A 19,683-nucleotide genomic window follows, 5' to 3' on the forward strand; every position below is an offset into this window, starting at 1 on the left:
ACAAAAACTGCATGATTAAAGATGATGTATTGCATTTCTTATGATGTGTACTTCAACTATCATAATCGCCTGCAATAAAAAAAAAAGTGTTTATGTACAAGTCTACATTATCAGTCTATTATGTAACTTCTTGCATTGATTTTTCAGAATCCCTGACATTTGGTTATAAATGATACAAAGTAGAAGGCATGAGAAGAAGTTCTTCAATTGGTTAGGTGTGAATTAAATCTCTCCTGTTGTAGGTTTTAAAAATTCACAACCCATTTTGGATTGACTTGCTGTTAAATAATAAATAATGCCATGTTCTTATATGGAATTTTTCAGCGGTGCACATCGAGGTGCTATAGAGAGAAGAGGAATTTGCTGAGGGAGCCGAGGCTCAGGAAGCTCACTCGTGGAAGTGCTGTTCTCACGTTTTCAGTGATCCCTGTTCCAGAAATATGACCTCTCCTAATGATTGTTAATAATGGTCCTGAACCTCCGTGCTGTCCTTGTGTGTGTTTTGAGGTGTCATTGGTCATAGATGTCTCGTTGTTGTAAACACAAGCTTGTTGCAAAAGCGTGCATGGCTGCATGTGCTGCATGCGTTCTGAAAGATCCTCCTTGCTTTTCCCATATGAAACATCCCGTCTGACCTAAGTGCTGCCTGCACAGAAGCATCGTCTTGCAGGAGCAAGGGAGGGAGGGCACCTCACGTCCCTGGGCACATCACTGCCCTGCAGGGGATGGGGGCTCGGTGCTGTGGCTCTGCGGTGTCCCCAGAGCCATGAACCAGGGGCGATTCTGCTCCAAGTGCATGCGGGGTCATGCAGTGTCCCTGCTGGTGGGAAACAACTGCCAGCGCTCTTGAGAACGTGGGCAACATGACAATAATTCATCAAATTAACTCCAAGTCATTAGATAGGCGTGGGCCGGTGTCCTGTGGGCTCCCAGGCTGGGGTTTTTGCCAGGGCTCATTCCTCCCAATGCTGTTTTTACCTCCGAGCCAGGTACGTGGTCGGAACACACCGTCACAGCAGGGCAGTTGGTGCCCAGCGCCCGCTCCGGCAGTGGAGCAGAGCAGACAGAAGCGAGAGGCCCTGATGCTGTCCGGCAGGCTGCCAGGGTGGGCTTTAACGCGGATGTTTAAATCCGTGCCGCCGCTAGCATGGTGAAGGCGAACGCTGCTGCAGTAGCGGATTTATTGGGTGCAGCCCTTTTCCTTGCTGGTCTTCTCCAGCCACCGCTTTGCATCACCCTTCGCTTCCTTTCTTATTTTTGTGTGTGTTGCAGATCCCGATTATAATACCGTGCCACAGGGTGATTCGCAGCAGCGGGCAGACCGGCAACTACGGAGGAGGGAACCTTATGAAAGAGTGGCTTTTGTCGCACGAGAAGCTCCAGAAAGAGAAGTTAGCATATTGATGCGGCTCAGCCACAGCTGCTCGACTGCCAAGGCACACAGCCGCGGATACTTGGCTTATAACAAGCTCTCAGAGCACCCAGCAGAATTCAGAAAAATGGTAAATATTTGAGTGACATATAAATATAATGCAACATCCGAAGTGAAATGTGTGGTGGCACCACTATATTAAAAAAGCAGGATGCGTCCTAGGGGATGCAGCTCATATGCCCTTTCTTGTTTTTACATTTTACAGCAGAATGACTACAGCGGTCCAGGCCTGTTGTGCGTGTATTTTGTTCCCATCCCCAGTCCTGTTTTGTTCTATTTTTAATGTCCATTAAAGCAAGGGTAGGGGAGAGGGAGGGGCATGGCAAATGCGAGGTGCAAGCGTCCCTCTAAGGAAGCATCTGGCTCGCCGAGGGGCCAGCCCGCGCCTCCCTGCTCCTGCCCCGCCTGGCGCGCTTGTCCCCCTGCCAGCCCTGGTGCCAGGACTCCCCTCCTCTCTTTGATGTTTGCGCTGCTGAAATGCTGTTTTACGTAAACACTGCTTAATGGAGCACATTGAGATGCACTCAAAAGGAAGCGGCTATTGAATCGCTTGTTCGCGGCTTTTCTTTTCGGATCGTGAGAGGTGCTCAAGGCAGGAATAAAAATTTTGCTTTTGTGAATGTTGCAAAAAGCAGGTGGAGCTGTAGGTGCTGGCAAGTTGTATGAGAATATTTAAAATGAGCAGTTAGATGAGCGCAAGCTGGACAAAATATTAAAAAGCTCATCGTAGCTGCATCTTCATCAGCAGTGCCTTTCCTTAAGTGTTTGAATTTCTCCTTAGATTTTTGCAGTTCTCCATTACATGAAGCTTTATTTCCTGTAGTCTCTCTGAAGAAAGGATTCAAGAGATGTTAAAGCTAAATTCTGAGGTGGTTTAAAAAGGGTTCTCTGAAAGTGCGAGCCACCAGAAGCTGAAATTTTCAGTGTGGGAATCATAAATTCCAACATGGAAATACTGATTTTTTTATGTGTTTTATCATATTTTCATAGGCGTCTCTTTAGAAATGCCATTGCTAACCAAGAAATTATTGTGTTACAATGCTTTAGTTAATGTAGTATTGTTGATACCTCAGAATTACTTCAATAAAAAAACTGCTTTGCATGTACAAGTGTCTTTGTATATGTTTATAAATAAAACACAGTATATGATATATGGAGAAAATAAACTATACCCAACTGTACAATATAAAGCTGTATTTTTATCAAGGGTTTCTGGTGGCAATATAAACCACGAAAGCAAAGCTCAAGTGGTTTGTACGTGTCACCAGAACCCTGAGATAAAAATATAGCCTTATAATATGTACAGTTTGGGTGTATTTTACTTTCTTTTGTAACATATGATACCAACAAAAGAACGCAGTATCAAGCAAACTTTAACCTTTTTCACATTTACATCCCTTGCTATTTTTTGTGTCGCATTTACATTTGCTCTTTCATGTGCCTATCTGTATTTTTGCCCACACAGTGAACCTCAGCGCTGGTTTCCAGGGGGTAAGTCCGTGGCCAGGCGGGCACCCAACTCCCGCGGGAAGTCATGCTCAGAGCTGGCTGCTCTCAGTCCATCCACGAGGCCGTGTGGTGCTGTGAGTGTTCGCCACCCGGTGACATGGGGGCACTTGCATGTGGTGGCGGTGGCACTGTCACCAGCAGTGTCGCCTTTGTTTGGGAGCATCGACAGGGGGCTGTCCCCAGCCAAAAAGAAAGACACAGAGCCCACAGGGACTGATTTGGGGGTTTTCTCGGCCCCCTCACAGCAGTGCTGGTGCCGGCCCCAAGTCGCCTGCAGCCTGCTCTGGGTGGAGGTCATGGCAGTTTATGAAAACACCGAAGTGGGGAAAAGATATTAAAACACAGGCATCCGAATACATACCTCTATATACGCATGCACATAGGGGAAAAAAAAAAAAAAAAACACTCGGAACAAGACAGCTATGTTCTTTTTGCCTGGAATTGGGTTCCTCTGACCTATCAAGTTTCCTCCCATTCAGCCTTGCAGTGCTTTGAACTGCTGACATTGAGACACTGTGCAGCCAGGCACGACAGCTGGCTCTGCAGCATCTAATACCAACACATGCTGTTTTAGCCCATTTCCAGAGACTAAGATAATGAAAGATTCAAAAATAATATTTGTTTTGGCGGAACTACATTTATAATGAAATAGATGCCCTTGACCATGGAAGAAACTGAATTTTGCGGTGGGTCATTCTCCCCCCTCCCTTTTTTTCCATAGAAAACATGCTCTACAGCCAGTCTAAGGCCAATGGAAATATTTAAAAGGAATATGTTGTATTTCCTGGGTCAGATTTACAGCAGCATTGCAGCGACACTGGTTGTACTGTTTTATGCTGGAATGAAAAATGCAGATCGCATCCTATGTATCAATACCAAATGGTAAAGGGCCCCAGGCTCAGGGATTGTTACAGATCACTTTCTTGCAAGCAGAGTTTGCAACGTAATGAGCTCATACTGTAAGCATCTTAAACAGAAAACCAGTTCATTGTAGATATAAGGCCATTTTTAGATATTTGCCCAAATCTTCTTCTCTCTGCTCATGCAACAAGCTCATTTAGAATTAGAGGAATTAGTCATCGGATGAAGGCCAGAATTATTTGCCCCATAAAGTTGCCATTTAATTTTTCTAAACAGTTCTCAAGCACCACACTCCTCTAAAGTGGTACTTGATATTTGCTGTACAGTGTATCGGTTGAGTGATGAACAGTGATGTGGTTGGTAGGACAGCGTTATCACTTTCCAAATGCATTAAGTTGTAGACAAGGGGCAGTAATTTTAATCTACTGTTTCTGTAAACATCATAGATCATTATTTCTTCCAGAGATAGATTATTACATTTAATCATTTTTTCCCGTGTTTTACCAAATCTAAAAATCATAATATTTATGGTATGTATTGCACCCCGGTCAAAGATGCACGTTGTATTAAAATGTTTATTTGCTGTGATAGGTGGTGCTGAAGACCTGCTTTCCTTTAAAGAAAATGCGATAAAAAATAAACTCACAGAAAGATTGCTTAAAAACTTAAAGCGCAGTAATCCAATGGGAGCCCTGTAAGATTTATGTACTATTTCAAGAGTAATTGCTCAGTAAGAATCTTATAGGAATGTAAAAAATCCTCAAAGAATTGCATTTACAGATTTAATTGTAATTCCTTTTATATTCCTGCAGAAATTGAACAGAAATGCCAGTCGAAGGCTTCTCTTTAAAACTCCCTGCCCTTGCTGGGTTGCTGTGCGCCTCCGGTCGGTGCTACCATGGCTGGATTTAAAAACAATGGAAAATATTACGGGCGGTACACTCACTTGCCATTACGGCAGACAGGATATTTCAGTTACACTGATGTGCAAACACAGCTTGTCAAAGATCCACGTGCTATTTTTGTTTCAAATAACATGCGCAGGATACGAGTAACAAATAAATAATACTTAATTCGTGCCTTGAAAAGGTAGCATTTTTCGCAGTTTTCTTTTTTTTTTTTTTTCCTAGCAAAACCTGTAATCTTTCCCTGTTTTACAGGCTGGACTTCCAGATTTGCTCTTAATATTGCTATTTTTGTGGTGCCCTCTTCTTGCCGAAGAAGAAATCTGATTTCTTTTTCCCCACGTTTCGGTTGTTCTGGGGTGGGGGGCAGCGAGCAGGGGCGGCCTCGGCCCCGGCACCATCGCTTCGCCGCCGAGGCTCCATCCCTTCGCCCCTTATCAGCCCTCCCGGGGCTGATCCAGACCAGACCGCGGCCCGTGTGAAGTAACGGGCGGGTGGCAGCGGAGCAGGGCTGGGGCTGGACCCGGCGGCACCGGCGGGCGACAGCGGGGCGGTCTGGGCTCCATCAGCCTCGCGCCGCGGCCGGGCCTGTCCGCGCGGGGCCAGCCGGGGAGCCTGGGCCTGGTAGCGGGGCCACGAGGTGAAAATTGACGTGAGCGCGGCACGCTGGCAGCCCCTGTGATTGATGAAAGGATATTGTTAACGAGCCTTTAAAGTTTCTCGTTAATGGTCACTTGCTTTTTTTTTTTTTCCATTGAAAAAAGCCAGAAGAAAAAAAAAAAAAATTTCCACATGAGCAGTAATTAAGATCGATCCCATACAGTACGTCGAGTTATCAATTTTTAAAACCCCTTTAAGTGCTGTACATGGTTCTTTTAAACAGCGCTTTTCATTTGGTGCTGGAGCGCGCGGGCCAGCCCCAGCACCGCAGGCTGCCCTGCGCGATGGCCCGTGCCACCGGTGTAGCCGCGGCTGCCAGCGGCACTCAGGCCACGTGCCTGCAAAGCTGAGGAGCACGGTGCTGCCGAGGAGCACCATGTTCGGTCACGTCCAAGCTCTGCCAACCCCGCAGGACCAGGCCCCAGCCGCGGCCATGCTCCAGCTGGGGCCTGGTGTCTGCTGGGGCCTGCGTTCGGTGGAAATAACCCTCAGCCTCACCCATGTGGAGAGCACGAGGTGGCTGCTGAGGTGGTGTAGTTCCACATGGAAGATGGCTTGGTTGAAAGGTGGACATTTCAGCCGCCCTTCAGTTTGTCTCTGTGCTCATCACACGGCTCGGCGCAGCCGGCCGGCTGGCAGCACACACTGAGGCAGTAGCCACAGCAGGCCAGGACACGGGCGGCGGCCATCACAGGGATTTTCTTGTGCAGAGTCAGGCTTGATTTGAGTCTTTAAAGCTTTAAAGTCAAGCAAGCAGAGTGAAACCCCATCGTGTTTCCATTTGTGCACAAAGTATTGGCTTGAAAAATCACTGATTTTATTTATTGTATTTGCTATCATGGCTTGTCTTTTGTAGGAAGTTTGACATAGATTATGGCCCAGAGTTTTTAAAATTTAAGTCTCAAATATGATCCTCGTGCCTGCTTTTGTTGAGCAAGTACATGCTACATGTTTTTTTAAAACAGCGTCACCATGCCCAGAGAGGCTGTGGATGCCCCATCCCTGGAGGTGTCGAGGCCAGGCTGGATGGGACCTTGGCCAACCTGATCTAGGGGGTGGCATGCCTGCCTGTGGCAGGGGGGTTGGAGTTGGATGATCTTTAAGGTCCCTTCCAACGCAAGCCATTCTGTGATTCTATGATGATGTTTGAATGCAGATTTAATTTTCGGAGCAATGGGCAAGCAGCAGTCCTTCAGTGCTTAAATGACAATACGGCTGCGGTACAATTAAATGCTTTCTTTATAATGCTCAATGAAAACATGCCCTTCTCCTTTCTGAACAAACTGCTCGCAAGCAAACTGTAACCAAAAGACCACTTTGTAGTTACGGATAACCTCCTTGTAAGGGGCTCGGGGTAGCACTTCACCCACATGCACGTCTGGGAGCTTCTGTTGGTAGATCTGCCAAGAGATCGAGAGTTTTCCAAGAATAATCTGGCTATGGTAGCGTGCCCCGTTGTACTGCACCATCACTGATAGGTGGAGTAGAAGCGTTGCGGGAGCAACCTCTGTGCTCCCCATGCGGGAGCAGGGATGTCGGCAGGGATGCATGTCGGCAGGGCTGGCCGGGCCGCACTCTGCTCCGCTCACTGGGCCCCAGCACCGAGTTTTGGCTGCAGCACAGCCCCGGCCATGTTGGAGAAAGAGAAAGCAAATCCCCTCCGTTTGATCTGGAAGCTGCAGGAAGCTGTCCTTAACACGGTCCCTCGGGCCCGTGCTGCTGTAGCGGTTATGTCTCCTTGCAAGGCTTTCTGAAGCAGGCTTATTGCATAGAAATTAGTGAGGAGGGAGAGCACTGCGTGTGTCAGGACCCCTGCTTGCTCTTTGTGAAATGGAAAAGAGAGGCGTGAGCATAGAACCTGGTTGAAACTCAGACCCACGCCTGATTTCCACTAGTAGGAGTGGTTTTGGGGCTGGGTTTTGTGGTTTTATCTTTATCCAAACAGCGTCATCCTTCTCAGCACCGCCGTTCACCACCGTTCGTAAGGCGGAGGCACAAGCACTTGAGAAGGCACAATGAACAAAAGCACAATCTGTCCTTCCAGCAGCCATCAGACACCAAAAATACCTGGCAGAGACACAGAACAGCTGAGGGCAAAGGGACCAGTGCATGTTTGTATGGTGGCAACATCTGCGTAGCAGCCAGCGCGGGTGCAAACCTTGCACTAATGGCACCGTGTGAGTAATGAAACGGGAGTGCCTGCTCCCGAGCCCCAGGAAAACCACCCGTACAAGGAATGAGTTCTGCTGAGCTACATTCAATATGGCCAAAATCGAACTGGGAAGTAAAGGCAAAAATTGAAATGAAACTGATATACTGCTCATGAAAGTCGCTTCAACTGCCGTCAATGTATTTTGCAGCAGAAATGATGGTGCAAATGCAGGAAAGTGCAAAAAGAAGGGCACTCAATTGAAGTTTGAACCTCTGAATGTTGCTGGGTTTGGAGATCACCTCTGTAGCCACAGAAGCAACACTGGGAGGCTGCAAACTGAAGAAACATTTGTGTGCTCCAGCAACTGTCTTACACCACGTTTGTCCTCTAAAAAGAGCAGACTAAAAATACCCTGAGTTCCTGCAGAAGGCACTGTTTGAGAGGGAGCAGGCCGTTAATTGAGCGGTTGCTTGTCTCCAGCTCAGTAATCAGTCTTCCCGCACCGCCGTTCCTGATGACCAGCAAACTGTCTCCAACCTTCTGGTTGTCAAGAAAATTGTGACAAGGCAAATGTCGGATCATGTGGAGCCTTCTGAATTTTTTGACCCCTTCAATCTGTTTTCCAGTCCTGGTATGGCAAAGAAGCTGTGATGGACTAATTGCTTGTCTCTTTTCTCCGGGCAGAGGATAAAGACCAGGTACATCATCTGATTCCTTTAGATTAGCAGCATCCTCTATTTCACAGGCTTACATCCTTACGTCGACCACTGCAGGCTTGCTCTGGACAAGCTGCCTTTTTGCCAAAGTCAGAGCTGAAAATGTTGAGGTCCGTTGAGGTCCTGCAGTATTCTCTCTGATGGGGCTCCTGTGAATCTGGTTTGAGCAGTATAATGCAGGCTGCGGTGTATGTATGACTCAAAAAAAAAAAAAAAAAAAAGGTTAAAAAGGTTTGATTCATCTTTACCAAAACAAAACATACTGCAGCTGCTGAGAGGAAAAGATAGTTTGAACATGTTGCACTTCCATTTCTTGTTCCAACCTCTGTGATATACTTTTAGGTAGAATACTCTGTATTTAGAGTGACCTTCATAACCATTGGTCTTGATTTTATTAAATTGCCCTGCTCTGTACACTGCAGCTGGTATCCGGGACAGTTGTTTTCTTGGGCTTTCTCTTAAATTGTTTCCTGCCAATGTCAGTAAAACGATATGAGAATTGTGGAGTTAGGTGCACTTTTAAAACTGTAGAACGAGTTTTCTATGGAAAATTGGAAAAATTTCTGTTTGGGAACTATAGGGAAAAACTCTGTGAAAATTTAGATTCCAGTCCTCTTTTCCATGCTACGTAGCTTATCTCATTTGTTTTGGAAAATGAAAGAAGATAATAACATTTGGTTCAGCTGGAAATTTGTTTATTTTTGGCCTTTAAAAATCTCATTATAAATGACTCTTGCCATTTGCTTAAGACCTGGGGGTACTGCAGCACCCTGGGAAAAAGCCTCCAAAACTTGGAAAACATCAAAACTTTTTCAAATAATTGCGCATATCCTGGACTTCAGTAGGGAGCCTGTTGAGCACTTCAGCTGAAATGCGTCACGTTTCCTTAGTACTTCGGACAACTGCAACATTTGACTGTTGCCAAACAGACTCGAGCTGGGGAGGAACTAAAACACAGAGCCTTACACGATGCTGAAGCGGCACCAGTGATGGGTAAAACCGCCTGAAAACCTCAGAGCCAAATTGTGCCTGGAAAACAAAAGATGGTGCGTTGTATCTGCGCATTGTGAGCTGCCTTTTCGTGTTTAATGCCTGGAAATGTGGTCTGTAGTCTGTGTGTGGATGGGTGACTCGCCAGTAGGCCCTGTCCTGGTGGAGAGCATCCTCATGGGCCCTGCACAAGTCCCTCACCGGTCTCTGAAGGACGAAGCCAGCACAGCAGGACAGCACTGGAGGTCGGGGCTTACGTCCTGGTGTCAGCTTCTGGTGACAACGAGCGGAACGCCGGTCAGCCACGTCGTGCATGGAAGACGCCTACACCTCAGCCCGTTAATTGCGCCTGAGCTGTGTTTGTGTCTCAAAAGCAATTTCTTTAAACCCATTCAGATGTCGGGGGTGGACAAGATGTTAAAGCTTGACCGCTGAGAAACAGAAACCCTTCTGATGATGATGCGCCTTCAGCTACAGCCCTCAGAGCCGATTTTGTCTACTTGTGTGTTTTGGAAAGCTTTGGGTGCGTTTGCAGCGGCTTATATGCAAATAACAAAAGCCCCGTGCATTTATCTCTTTGTAAGAATCATATGTATGCGTATCTAAATGCAGCTGGTAATTGCACGCAGCCCTCTGGCTCCTGGTGAGCTGCCAGCGTGACCCTCCGTGTCAGAAAGCTTGCGCATCATGGCTTTAAAGAGGGTGCTGCCGAGAGGGAGCCGCTGCGCGCTCAGCGGGGGGCGGCAGGATCGGCAGCGGGGGCTGGAAGCGCTCACGCTTGCCGGGGAGCACCACAAAACTCCTCCAGCCCTCCTGCACAAACGCAGCGGAACTTTTCCGAGCGCACAGTCCACATTATCCCTACGCTACGTTTTAGTTTAAGCATTAAAATTCAAGGTCTAAATACGTAGTTTTAAATTGGAGACGAGTATATGCACGTTGCAAATGTAGATGTATCTTGCTGAGTACACAGCCCATAAAATATGTAGTGTAAGATCACTCATTTATTTAAAGACGCTTTTTACTTCAGATAGAAAATGACACAAATCTAAATATTACAATGCAAAGTAATGTGTAACTGTCTGTATGTTATAGCCTTAACACTATACTTCTGATGCAGAAGAGATATAGCAGCTGCACTTTAATTTCAAGCAAATTGATCCCAGATGTAAATGTTGTTTTGTTCCATGGAAGATAGTGCACAGGTAAAGCAAATATCATTGGTTTATAGTCCAACAGAGTGTTGCAACAGGATCCAGCCTCTTCTGCCTGGGCACACATAAAAGCCTGGTGGCTGCGACAGAGGAGAATGCCTGAAAAGGATACCATAAAAAGAGATAGCTTTGCTTTTTACCCTTTAAGAATACAGCCACCTGTGATCTAAGCAGCTGTTTTGAAGCCAGGAAAGCTTCTCGGTTTGTCAATTATCCTGCAGGCAAAATCTAAATTTGGCTTGTTTTCCATTTCTTTCACTTCACATTTTGGAGGAGCATTTTTCTCCCACTGTAGTTATGTTTGACGTAAAAATAAAAAAAATAAAATAAAAAATGCTATATTTACTGACTCAGTAAGCCACTCCTTTCGAACTAAAATAGTAATAGTAATTGTGCTTCACTTTGCCTAGAGATACCCCTAAGTCAGTGGCACCACCGGCAAGGTATAAACAGCGTAATGGCTTCTTTGCCATCCCCAGCATATATAGGAGAGCAAGAAGGCCAAATATCCTACTGTTGCAGTTCTTCTTTTGAACAACAAGATAAAAAAATAAAAAAAAAAAAAAGGGCTACCTGTTTGCTGGCAGAGGAAGAACTCACAGAGACCTTCACCCCACTGCTGCTTCCCAGTGAACTCCCAATGCTCCGTGAACTCCCCCGTGGCAAGAGAGGCTCCCTTAGGCCAGTCATTCCTCCTCTTTTCGAACGAAGGACCGGCCGTGTGCTGCTGCCTCTCCTGCATCCATTCCCACGTGGGCCGGTCAGCGCCGAGGACAAGGCCCCGAGGAGCGGTGCTGGTGCTGGGAGCACTCCGCTCCCCTGCTGACCCCTTCCTTCCCCCCCTCCGTGAGCTGGGTAACTCACGGCTGGTCTGACTTGCCTTTGTTCTCCGTCACTTTTAGGTCAGCACCGTGCGGGCAGGTTTACTGGCTTTGCGATGGGTGTGATTTAGTTAAATCCGGGGAACGTTGTGTTTGGCTGCTTGTAAGTCATCACGGTGTGAATTGGTGTTTAACTGATTGAAGTCGAGCATCTGGGAGCTCCCCGGCTTGATGGCTGCGCTGATTTAATGCTACTTCTTTCTGAACCAGCCTAGGTGAAGCAGTGCACAGGTTGTGCACTGGATGCAATCTTTCAAATGCCAAAATCTCTGAAGAAAATTGCATATAAAGGTGTTACTGAGGGGCAGGCACTAGACAAAACTGTGGTGCTTTTGCACAACAAAATTTTTTCCTATATACATCGCGTAGGGTTGACTGAATCTGGCAGAGATGTATAACATATATGACCCTATGTAGCAACTTCTGCAGGCATTTCAGAGTTGGACGTATTGACCATATCCTGCATTCCTTACTCGGAAGAAACCTGCCAAGAGGTCAATGCGAATCTCGACTGGTCGATTTACTGAGGCTTTGGATCGCTATTTCTGCATGTGCTTGCAGCACGCACCTTTGGACAGGATGCGGTTTTATGGAGGGTAGCATCCAGCCAGGCCAGGCGAGGTGCTGCCGGTGCTCTGCGGGGCTGAGCAGAGGTCGTGGCGTGCGCTCAGCCTGACAGAGCTGCCGGATAATAGCAGGGCACTTACCTCAAATCACAGGTTGTGAAAACTGACATTTCCATCCAAATTACTCCAATAGCCAACTGTTCCCCGGTGCAACTTCTTCTGTAAGTGACATGGTGACAGTGATCCAGAAATTTAACTTGCTGTTGTCTCGTTCCAAGTGGAATTATGAAGTTTGTGACATGCATTAGGAGGATGGCTCCTGGTCGCAGCCGGGGCTTTGTGTGTGTGTGTGTGTGTGATTAATCACAGGGCAAGCACAGACCCCGGGAAGTTTTGTCAGCTCAGGAGAGCTGTCCCTGCTTGTGAACCAGCTCCTTCTGACTCCTCTTCTCCTCGTCTCCCATTGTCTGAGCGAAGAGCCACCGCTCCACTGAAGTTTTCCTGGCATCTCGTCGGTGCCTGAGATTTTTGTACATCTCTCTCTTTAATTACAATGTGCAGATCATCTGTTCTTGACATGTGAGTACCTGATGGTCACATTTCTCTGCTCCCTCCTCTCCTCAGGGATGCCTCTTGGATTCATTTTTTTCACAGCTTGCCTTTCATTGCAAGTTACCTTTTAAATTTCTCTCCAACCTTTAAAGCAGGAGACCTTTTCTGTTCATAAAATAGGCCAGCAGATTTTGTGATTCGTGCTGTTTGGCATACACAGCCTGAAATCACGTATAATATTTGCCGGATTTTTATTTCTGTTTTACATGGTAAGCCATAAAACCTGATGCTCTCTGCAACAGATAGCTCCAGTGCCAAATGCTGGAGACAAAGCATTTGAAGGTGGGCCACCTGCCCGTGCCTTAGAGGCTCCTGGACAAACCTCCACCGATGTCCTGCCACCGCCGAGCAGGACAGCAAAACTTGAGGTAGGTCCTTGGATGCCTTGGTGGCACCTTCCAGGAGAAGGCCGCAGGGCCCACCCAACAGTCAGGCTGCGAGAGATCAGGACACGGTGGGGTCAGGCTGTGGGGCCCCTTCGTTCTACCCCATCCCTCTGTGGAGAAGCTGGATGAGGACGTGGATCCTACCTGAAGCTCAGTACACACCTTGTGAACCAAAACCGGAGATGGGCCTGAGCCCCGGCTGTGGGTTGGGACATCCACGAGCGGGATAACCGTCACCAGCTGGATCTCACCTTGGCTTACAGTCATCTTCCCTTAAACTCATCTTTGTAACTTGATAACCAGCAAATATATCAGTCAGTTATTAAGGAAAACGCAATTACAAAGTTGTGTTTATCTACATTTCTTTGAGGAAAAACTAGGCCTCGTTATTGCTATCACAGTCAGAAGAATAATTAATGTCAAGCTTTATAGAGAATTCATTACCTCCTTGGACAGGGAACAACTCTAACCATATTTTGCAGACACAATTTCAGAAGAAAAAATACAGTCTGTGCTAGATGTCTGTGAGTCATGGTCTTCCTTGCCTGACAACAGAAGTCAATAAAACCAAACAGACAGACTGTTTGTGGCTTCGACACCATGTACCATCCGTCAGTGAAGACATTCTGTTAAATTAAGGTTCTTCTACCATTTTCAAATTAAATTCTCGTGGAAACATTGCATCTCAAATTCACTGGAAATGATGTATAACCGATATGCTCAGAGGTTGGTTATTAGGGTATACTGTCAGCCTGGAATATCATCCTGCCCAAAGCTTGCACTTTGATCTCTCTTCCAAGTTTCTGGAAGTTAATCCTGATCCTCGTTGAATCCCTGGGCTTGGATGAGGTTCATTCCTGCTTTTGGACCCACAACAACCCAATAATCTCCAGAGGTTTATAAGACCATGAAAGCTTCTTCAGTCTTCAGAAATGTCACCTAGTTACACCACACCTTATTTTATGGTATCGGTTGGCCTTGGTTGAATCTTTCAATAAATTCCTTTTAAATATGACTTTATGGCTTTCCACCTGCAAGGAAATGCAACCTCATGGACAGACTGCTGTTTGTTTATATTAATTTCTGAAGATGTGTCCATCTATTGAAAAATGGTCTAAGCAAGGCTGTGGAAATTGCAGCTAAACAGAGGTGAGGATTAGCTTTGTCCCAGAAAAAAAAAAATATATATATATATATTTGTTTATTCCTTACCATTATCTGAAGTCTCCAAATAATTTATGTACATTTGTTTCAAAGCAGTTCCATGATGTCATGGCCAATTAAATGTGACTTTGATACCCACATTAAAGATAATGAGATGATTCAAAACAACATTGTAATAGTAAATATTTCTTCACACTTACAGAAGGGTCACATCAATATAAACAACCTTGAAACCAGAAAACAACATGAGAAAACTCAGACATGAAATGACCTAGTTGTTAAATTCCCTGAAGTGGCCTACTTCGGTAGGCAGACAGGTGTATTTCCACTGCTGGAAATACAAAATCTGGGGTGATACTTCTACCTTGCACAAGCATTTCTGGACACTGCATGACCCCGCCAGGAGCTCCTGGTTGCCTCAAGGTGCTTCTACACAAAGCAGAAATGCTGAAAAAGGAACCTTGCTCAAAAAGTGATAATGAAGTTTGTGTGCAAAGCTGTCAAAGAAAGGGTGAAAAATGACCAGATCTCAGAAAAGAAGTTTAAAGGTTAGGTGTGAAGGAGACTTCACAGTTACTATTATAGAGACTGCACAGGCTTTTGATGCAAAAATGAAAACCAACCAGTTTAGAAAATATTAAACTAACTTCTGGAGTTTCAGGGAACACCACTCCCTCTTTTGTCTGAACTAATGGCTTTAAATCTCCCACGGTCTCGTCAGAGGGAGAAGCATGGCTACCAGTTTTGGGCTGAAGGAGATATGCTGTAAAATAGTGGTTTTCATTAAGATGAATCACGGCAAAAGTAACAAAAATGTGCTTTGATATAACCGTGAATAGAGGATTAACTGCACAATGCTGCCTTTTTTTTTTTTTTGGAATTCTGAGTGACTCTTATTTGTTTGGTGTTTCTTCATGATGCCAACAATAAAAATAATGTTTGGCTGCTAAGTGAACAAGTGTGCTAAAAAAGGGCTTTGTAGCACTTGGAAGCTGCTTGCCAGCAGGTGACTGTTTTGGGGAGGCAGAAAGGGGAAAGCTTCTCTTGTTTTATTCTCAAGGGCTGAAATTTAATTCTTGGAACAAGACTCATTTTATTTCTTATCAAAACTCTCATCTCCAAAATTGTGAGCATACGAATATAAATAAGAAAAGGAAAAAAAAAGAAAAAAGAAAAAGAAAAAAGAAAAAGAAAAAGGAAAAGGAAAAGGAAAAGAAAAAGAAAAAGAAAGAAAAAGAAAAAGAAAAAGAAAAAGAAAAAGAAAAAGAAAAAGAAAAAGAAAAAGAAAAAGAAAAAGAAAAAGAAAAAGAAAAAGAAAAAGAAAAAGAAAAAGAAAAAGAAAAAGAAAAAGAAAAAGAAAAAGAAAAAGAAAAAGAAAAAAAAAGAAAAAAAAAAGAGAAAGAAGAGAAGAAAAGAGAAAGAAAAAGATGCAGCCCATCAAGCGTTGCAGTGAGGGTTATTTATAGAAGATCTCTGCCTTTTGTCAGATTTGTGGGCTAACGATGTTCTTCCAGAATAAAACGTATTCTGTGCAACAGAAGAGGAAGAGTCCTGCGGAGAGTGTGCGTATAAGCTAATGTCAACAAGACTGCTGTGGCAGAAAATGCTGTTGAACAAAATCCACAACAATCTAATCATGATCTCTGGTAGTCAGTGAGATCTGTGTGAGAAGACGTTGCATAAAGCAGACACATCCAGGAAATAATGCCTGTCCAGTGCGGCCAGATGGAGTGGGTATATCCTGACAAAGCATTTGTTTTAATAAATGTTCAATTAAAATTATTTCTGTAGTGCAAGCATGGTCCAGAAGTAGTATGGGAATTAATAAGATTGCTGATAGAAATAAACATAAAGATAATTGTGCACTAGTTAAGAACAATGGTTAGAAAAAAATAAATCTTCAGTATTTCCTATAGGATTATTTTGTCTATGTACAAAGCAGAAAATATTAGTTTAAGCTAGACTAAAATGATGGCTTTAAAGTTCTAGCTCTTTTTTACACCAAAAAAAAAAAAAAAAAAAAACACCCAAAGCAGTGCCTGCTTTTCCTGTGCCTATGCAACGCATCGGCAGTCTGCGGGTTTATATACATACAGTAACTGAGGAAAAACTCCACTAGAAACTTTTATCTGTAGTATAACATATACACCACCTAATCAAAAGTTTATGACAGGAGAAATCTCAGATGAACAGAGGAAGATTTTTCTGCTTTATACCTTGATACAACCCCGTTTATGTGAGAATTTGTGCGTACGTGAATCCCATATGAAGTGAGCAGAGCTTTTAAATAGGGGAAATTTTGTATGTGCTTAAGTGTTGCCTTAGATGGCGTCCAAACAGATGCTTAGCAGCAGGTTTTATTTTATTAGCTACAACTTGGGCTTCATTGCCGTGTGAGTTTGACTTTTTCTTATCAAAATGCCACGTGTCCTAGGTTCGGGTGTTCAGCACGTGCTTGTGGTGTGTTTGCAGCCCTCCCGCTTAAATCCAGAAACAGCCCCAGTGCTGGGGGTGGAAGGAAGGCGCGTTGAGACAAACAGAAGTTACGTGTGGCAGTGTCCGGGATGAACGTGGCACTTGTTAACAGAGAGCCTGGAAATGCCAGAGCTGAAAAGGTTAAGTTCACAATTTATTTTTAAAGCAAGAGACTTGGCGTTTTGTCTGGCAAAATCATGTAATGCACAGTTCGGGGGGGTTGGAGGTGCTTGGTTTACTTCAGTAGTTAGACCTGAGTGGTTTTCGCAGATCTTTTCAGTATATTTTGAATTTTCTTTCTGCATGTGTGCAGGTGAGGATTTTTAATGCACACAAACGCTCCTCAAAAGTAGACGTCGGGCTTCACGTGCGTGTATAACCGATGGTGCATTTCATTTTGCACGTGCTGGCTTTCACCCCATGGTGTTTCCAGCAGGGTAGGCTGGGATGCTGGCCCACACGTGGCAAACCCCGCTGCCTGTGGCAAACCCCACTGGTTGTGGCAGGGGTCCCGGGGGGTCCCGCTCTGGCACCGAGGCAAATAAGCACGGCTGAGAGCCTGGGACAGTGCCGCGTACGTGGTTACGCTGTGATAAGAGAAAACCAAATTTAAGTTCCACCCAGTCAATAAACCTTAAAACAGCTGAGCACCTCTAGAAATAAGGCTTTGGAGAGGTGTCTGTGACCCAGAAAGAAAGAGTTTAGCAATGTCTAGAATTCCTGCAAGTGTTTTTTCCTGCTCGACCTGCTGCTTCAATGCTGTGGCTGCTACTTCGGGTCTCTTCCTTAAAGGTGGTCGCCCAGGGTCGCCCCTGCCCAGGCCGCCCCTGCCCATGGCGATAGTGCCCACGGTGAGGCAGGGGCCCCGGGAGGCCCCCGCTGTGCCCAGCCGCCCGGCCCTGCTCCTAGTTTCAGCACCCACAGCCTGCAGGCAGCCGGCATCCAGCCCCGCGGGCCTTCCCCTGCAGTGTTTCCCCCGGAGCACCCACAGCCACGGCGCTGGCTCCTCCGGGCTGCTAAGGCACCAGCAGAAGCACTATTACCTTTTATCATTTTTAATGAATCAATCAACCTGATATTTCTGAACTTTTCACCTGGCAACCTGGGTGCCTGTTAACCCTTCCAGTGAAGGCTAAGCCAGCCTGCAAATATTCGATGCTGAAATTCAAGCTGGCGACGTACCCAGAGGGGAAGGGACATGTTGGAACAGACTTAAATAAGAAATACATTGAATGAATTAAAATATGCTCAGTTTTTCACAATACCTGCAAACAGAGGAGCCAAAGCCCAGCTGTGAAGGTGCTTGAGAGGAGCCACATGCCAAGGCCGCCCTTGGCAGTGCTTCGTGCCATGGGTGAAAGGCAATGCGTACATCTCCACTGGCCTCCACACTGCCCTCAGTGTTCAAATCATTTGTGACAATGCAGTTAGTTCCTTTCTAGTGACTTAAATATTTCAGATTGTCCAAATTTGCTCATGAGAAATACTTTCAGATCTAAATTATCACACGAAGTGTTAAAAAGTTTGGCTCTTCTCTCCTCTCGCTCTTAGGCACGCATTAGCTGAGTATCTTTAAAGCAAATGCATCTTCCCAGCGCCTCCAAAATGAAGAAATAAATAAATAAATAGGAAAAAAAAAAAAAAAGAAGAAGAAGGGCTGGTAATTTAGTACTAGAAAGTTAATTCAGAAGACCTCTAACCTTCAAACCACCACGTGACTATTGATTTTCAATATTGCCGGGGTCCGTGCCACCCTAAGCGTGTAGTTCAGCAGATTCAGAACAGTTTGTCCCTTATCAGCTGGGTCCCCGAGTACTTGTGCATTAAGACAACAAATGTCGGCGGCTCGCGGCGCGTCACATGGCAGCCGGGCGGACGTGCCGGGCTTCTAATGAAGCGGGGCCCTCGGCGAGCACGGCCGCGGCCCCGGCACCGCACCGGGCTCCTCCTGCCCCAGTGCCCGGGGAAGGAAGGAGGGGGACGGGGGATCGCCGAGCTCCGCACCCTGCCACCGCCACGCGGGTGGCGCGTGGGCGCTGCTCGCAGCGACGTGGGGTCGCCGAGGAACATGGCCCTCGCACCACGGCGTCATGCTTAGCGCTACATTTTATTGCATTTTATTGCAGTATATTATATTATAAGATATTACGTTATTATATCATACCATATAGATCGTATATTATATTGTATTGTATTGTATTATCTTGCGTTATATCGTATTATATGTATTATATTTATTATATTATTATTTATATTGTATTATATTCCAGTAAATTACATTACATTACCTATATTACATTATATTCCATTATATCTCAAGGTTTCTAAACCCTCTGTTTTTCCCCCCAAGAAGCAAATGAAGATGGAAACACGGGTAATGCTCGAAGACACTCTGGAGTCCTGATATGCCGTGTGCCTGGATTACGCAGTAATACCAGGACATGCTACTTTAAACACCTTCCTCCTTTCGTAATCACCAATTAGTCAAATCAGCGGCGGTGCCCTGATGAGCTGCAGGCCACGCGTGCGGCGCAGCAACCTTCCCGGCTCGGATGAAGATGTGCTTTAACCCGCACACCTAAAAAAGACTTCAGCCGTCCCCCCTCGCAGCTGTATTGATTATTGAAAATGTTACATCCCGGGGAGGAAAATGTCATTGCTTTAAATACCAGCATTAATGGTTGGTAAAAGTTCTTTTTCACCGAGGTGCGTGCGATGAAGAAAAATTAAACAATGGAAAAAATGGAGAAATATATGGAATTAAAAAAAAAAAAAATCATTTGCACGTTAATTCAACCGAGAAGGAGCTTCGCTCCCTGAACTAAGTGGCTTAAAAGCAAACACATCTCGTACTGGACTTTTTACTGGAACGGTGAAATATATAATGAAATTCAACAAGGAAACTGGAAAAACAGCCAAATTGGTGCAGCAAAGTGGTTAATAGGATCATTAGCCTACTCGCTGTATTTTTTTGGACATTGTGTGCCTGTACCGTAGTCCTCGAGAGCAGATTGCAGGAACAGGCTGACAGTTACCCGCTAACTCAGCAGTGCTGGGTGCAAACTGCCATCTTCCTGTGGATTTACAGCTGCCACTTCTGCTACTTCAATTAGTTCTATAGCACACAGATGTTGCTTAAATGTTGCTGCTAATGATACTG

The 19,683-nt window shown here is 45.4% G+C and overlaps 1 protein-coding gene across 5 annotated transcripts in view; it reads left to right on the forward strand.

The window, feature by feature from the left end:
• Positions 1-18,860, forward strand: part of MGMT (O-6-methylguanine-DNA methyltransferase) — a 186,295-nt gene extending 167,435 nt beyond the window's left edge. For 3 of the 5 annotated variants that reach the window (XM_083844684.1, XM_083844685.1, XM_083844686.1), the window contains exon 6: positions 1,273-2,538. In XM_083844684.1, the coding sequence (XP_083700810.1) occupies positions 1,273-1,404 (132 nt within the window). In that variant the 3' untranslated portion in view covers positions 1,405-2,538. Of the gene's footprint in view, positions 1-1,272; positions 2,539-2,897 lie in introns of those variants that run through there. The other 2 variants (XR_014586915.1, XR_014586916.1) reach the window with 2 other exon arrangements.
• The last annotated feature ends 823 nt before the right edge of the window (positions 18,861-19,683 follow it).

The sequence above is a fragment of the Anser anser genome (assembly GCF_964211835.1).
Source record: "Anser anser genome assembly, chromosome: 7".
Taxonomy (NCBI): Eukaryota; Metazoa; Chordata; class Aves; order Anseriformes; family Anatidae; genus Anser; species Anser anser.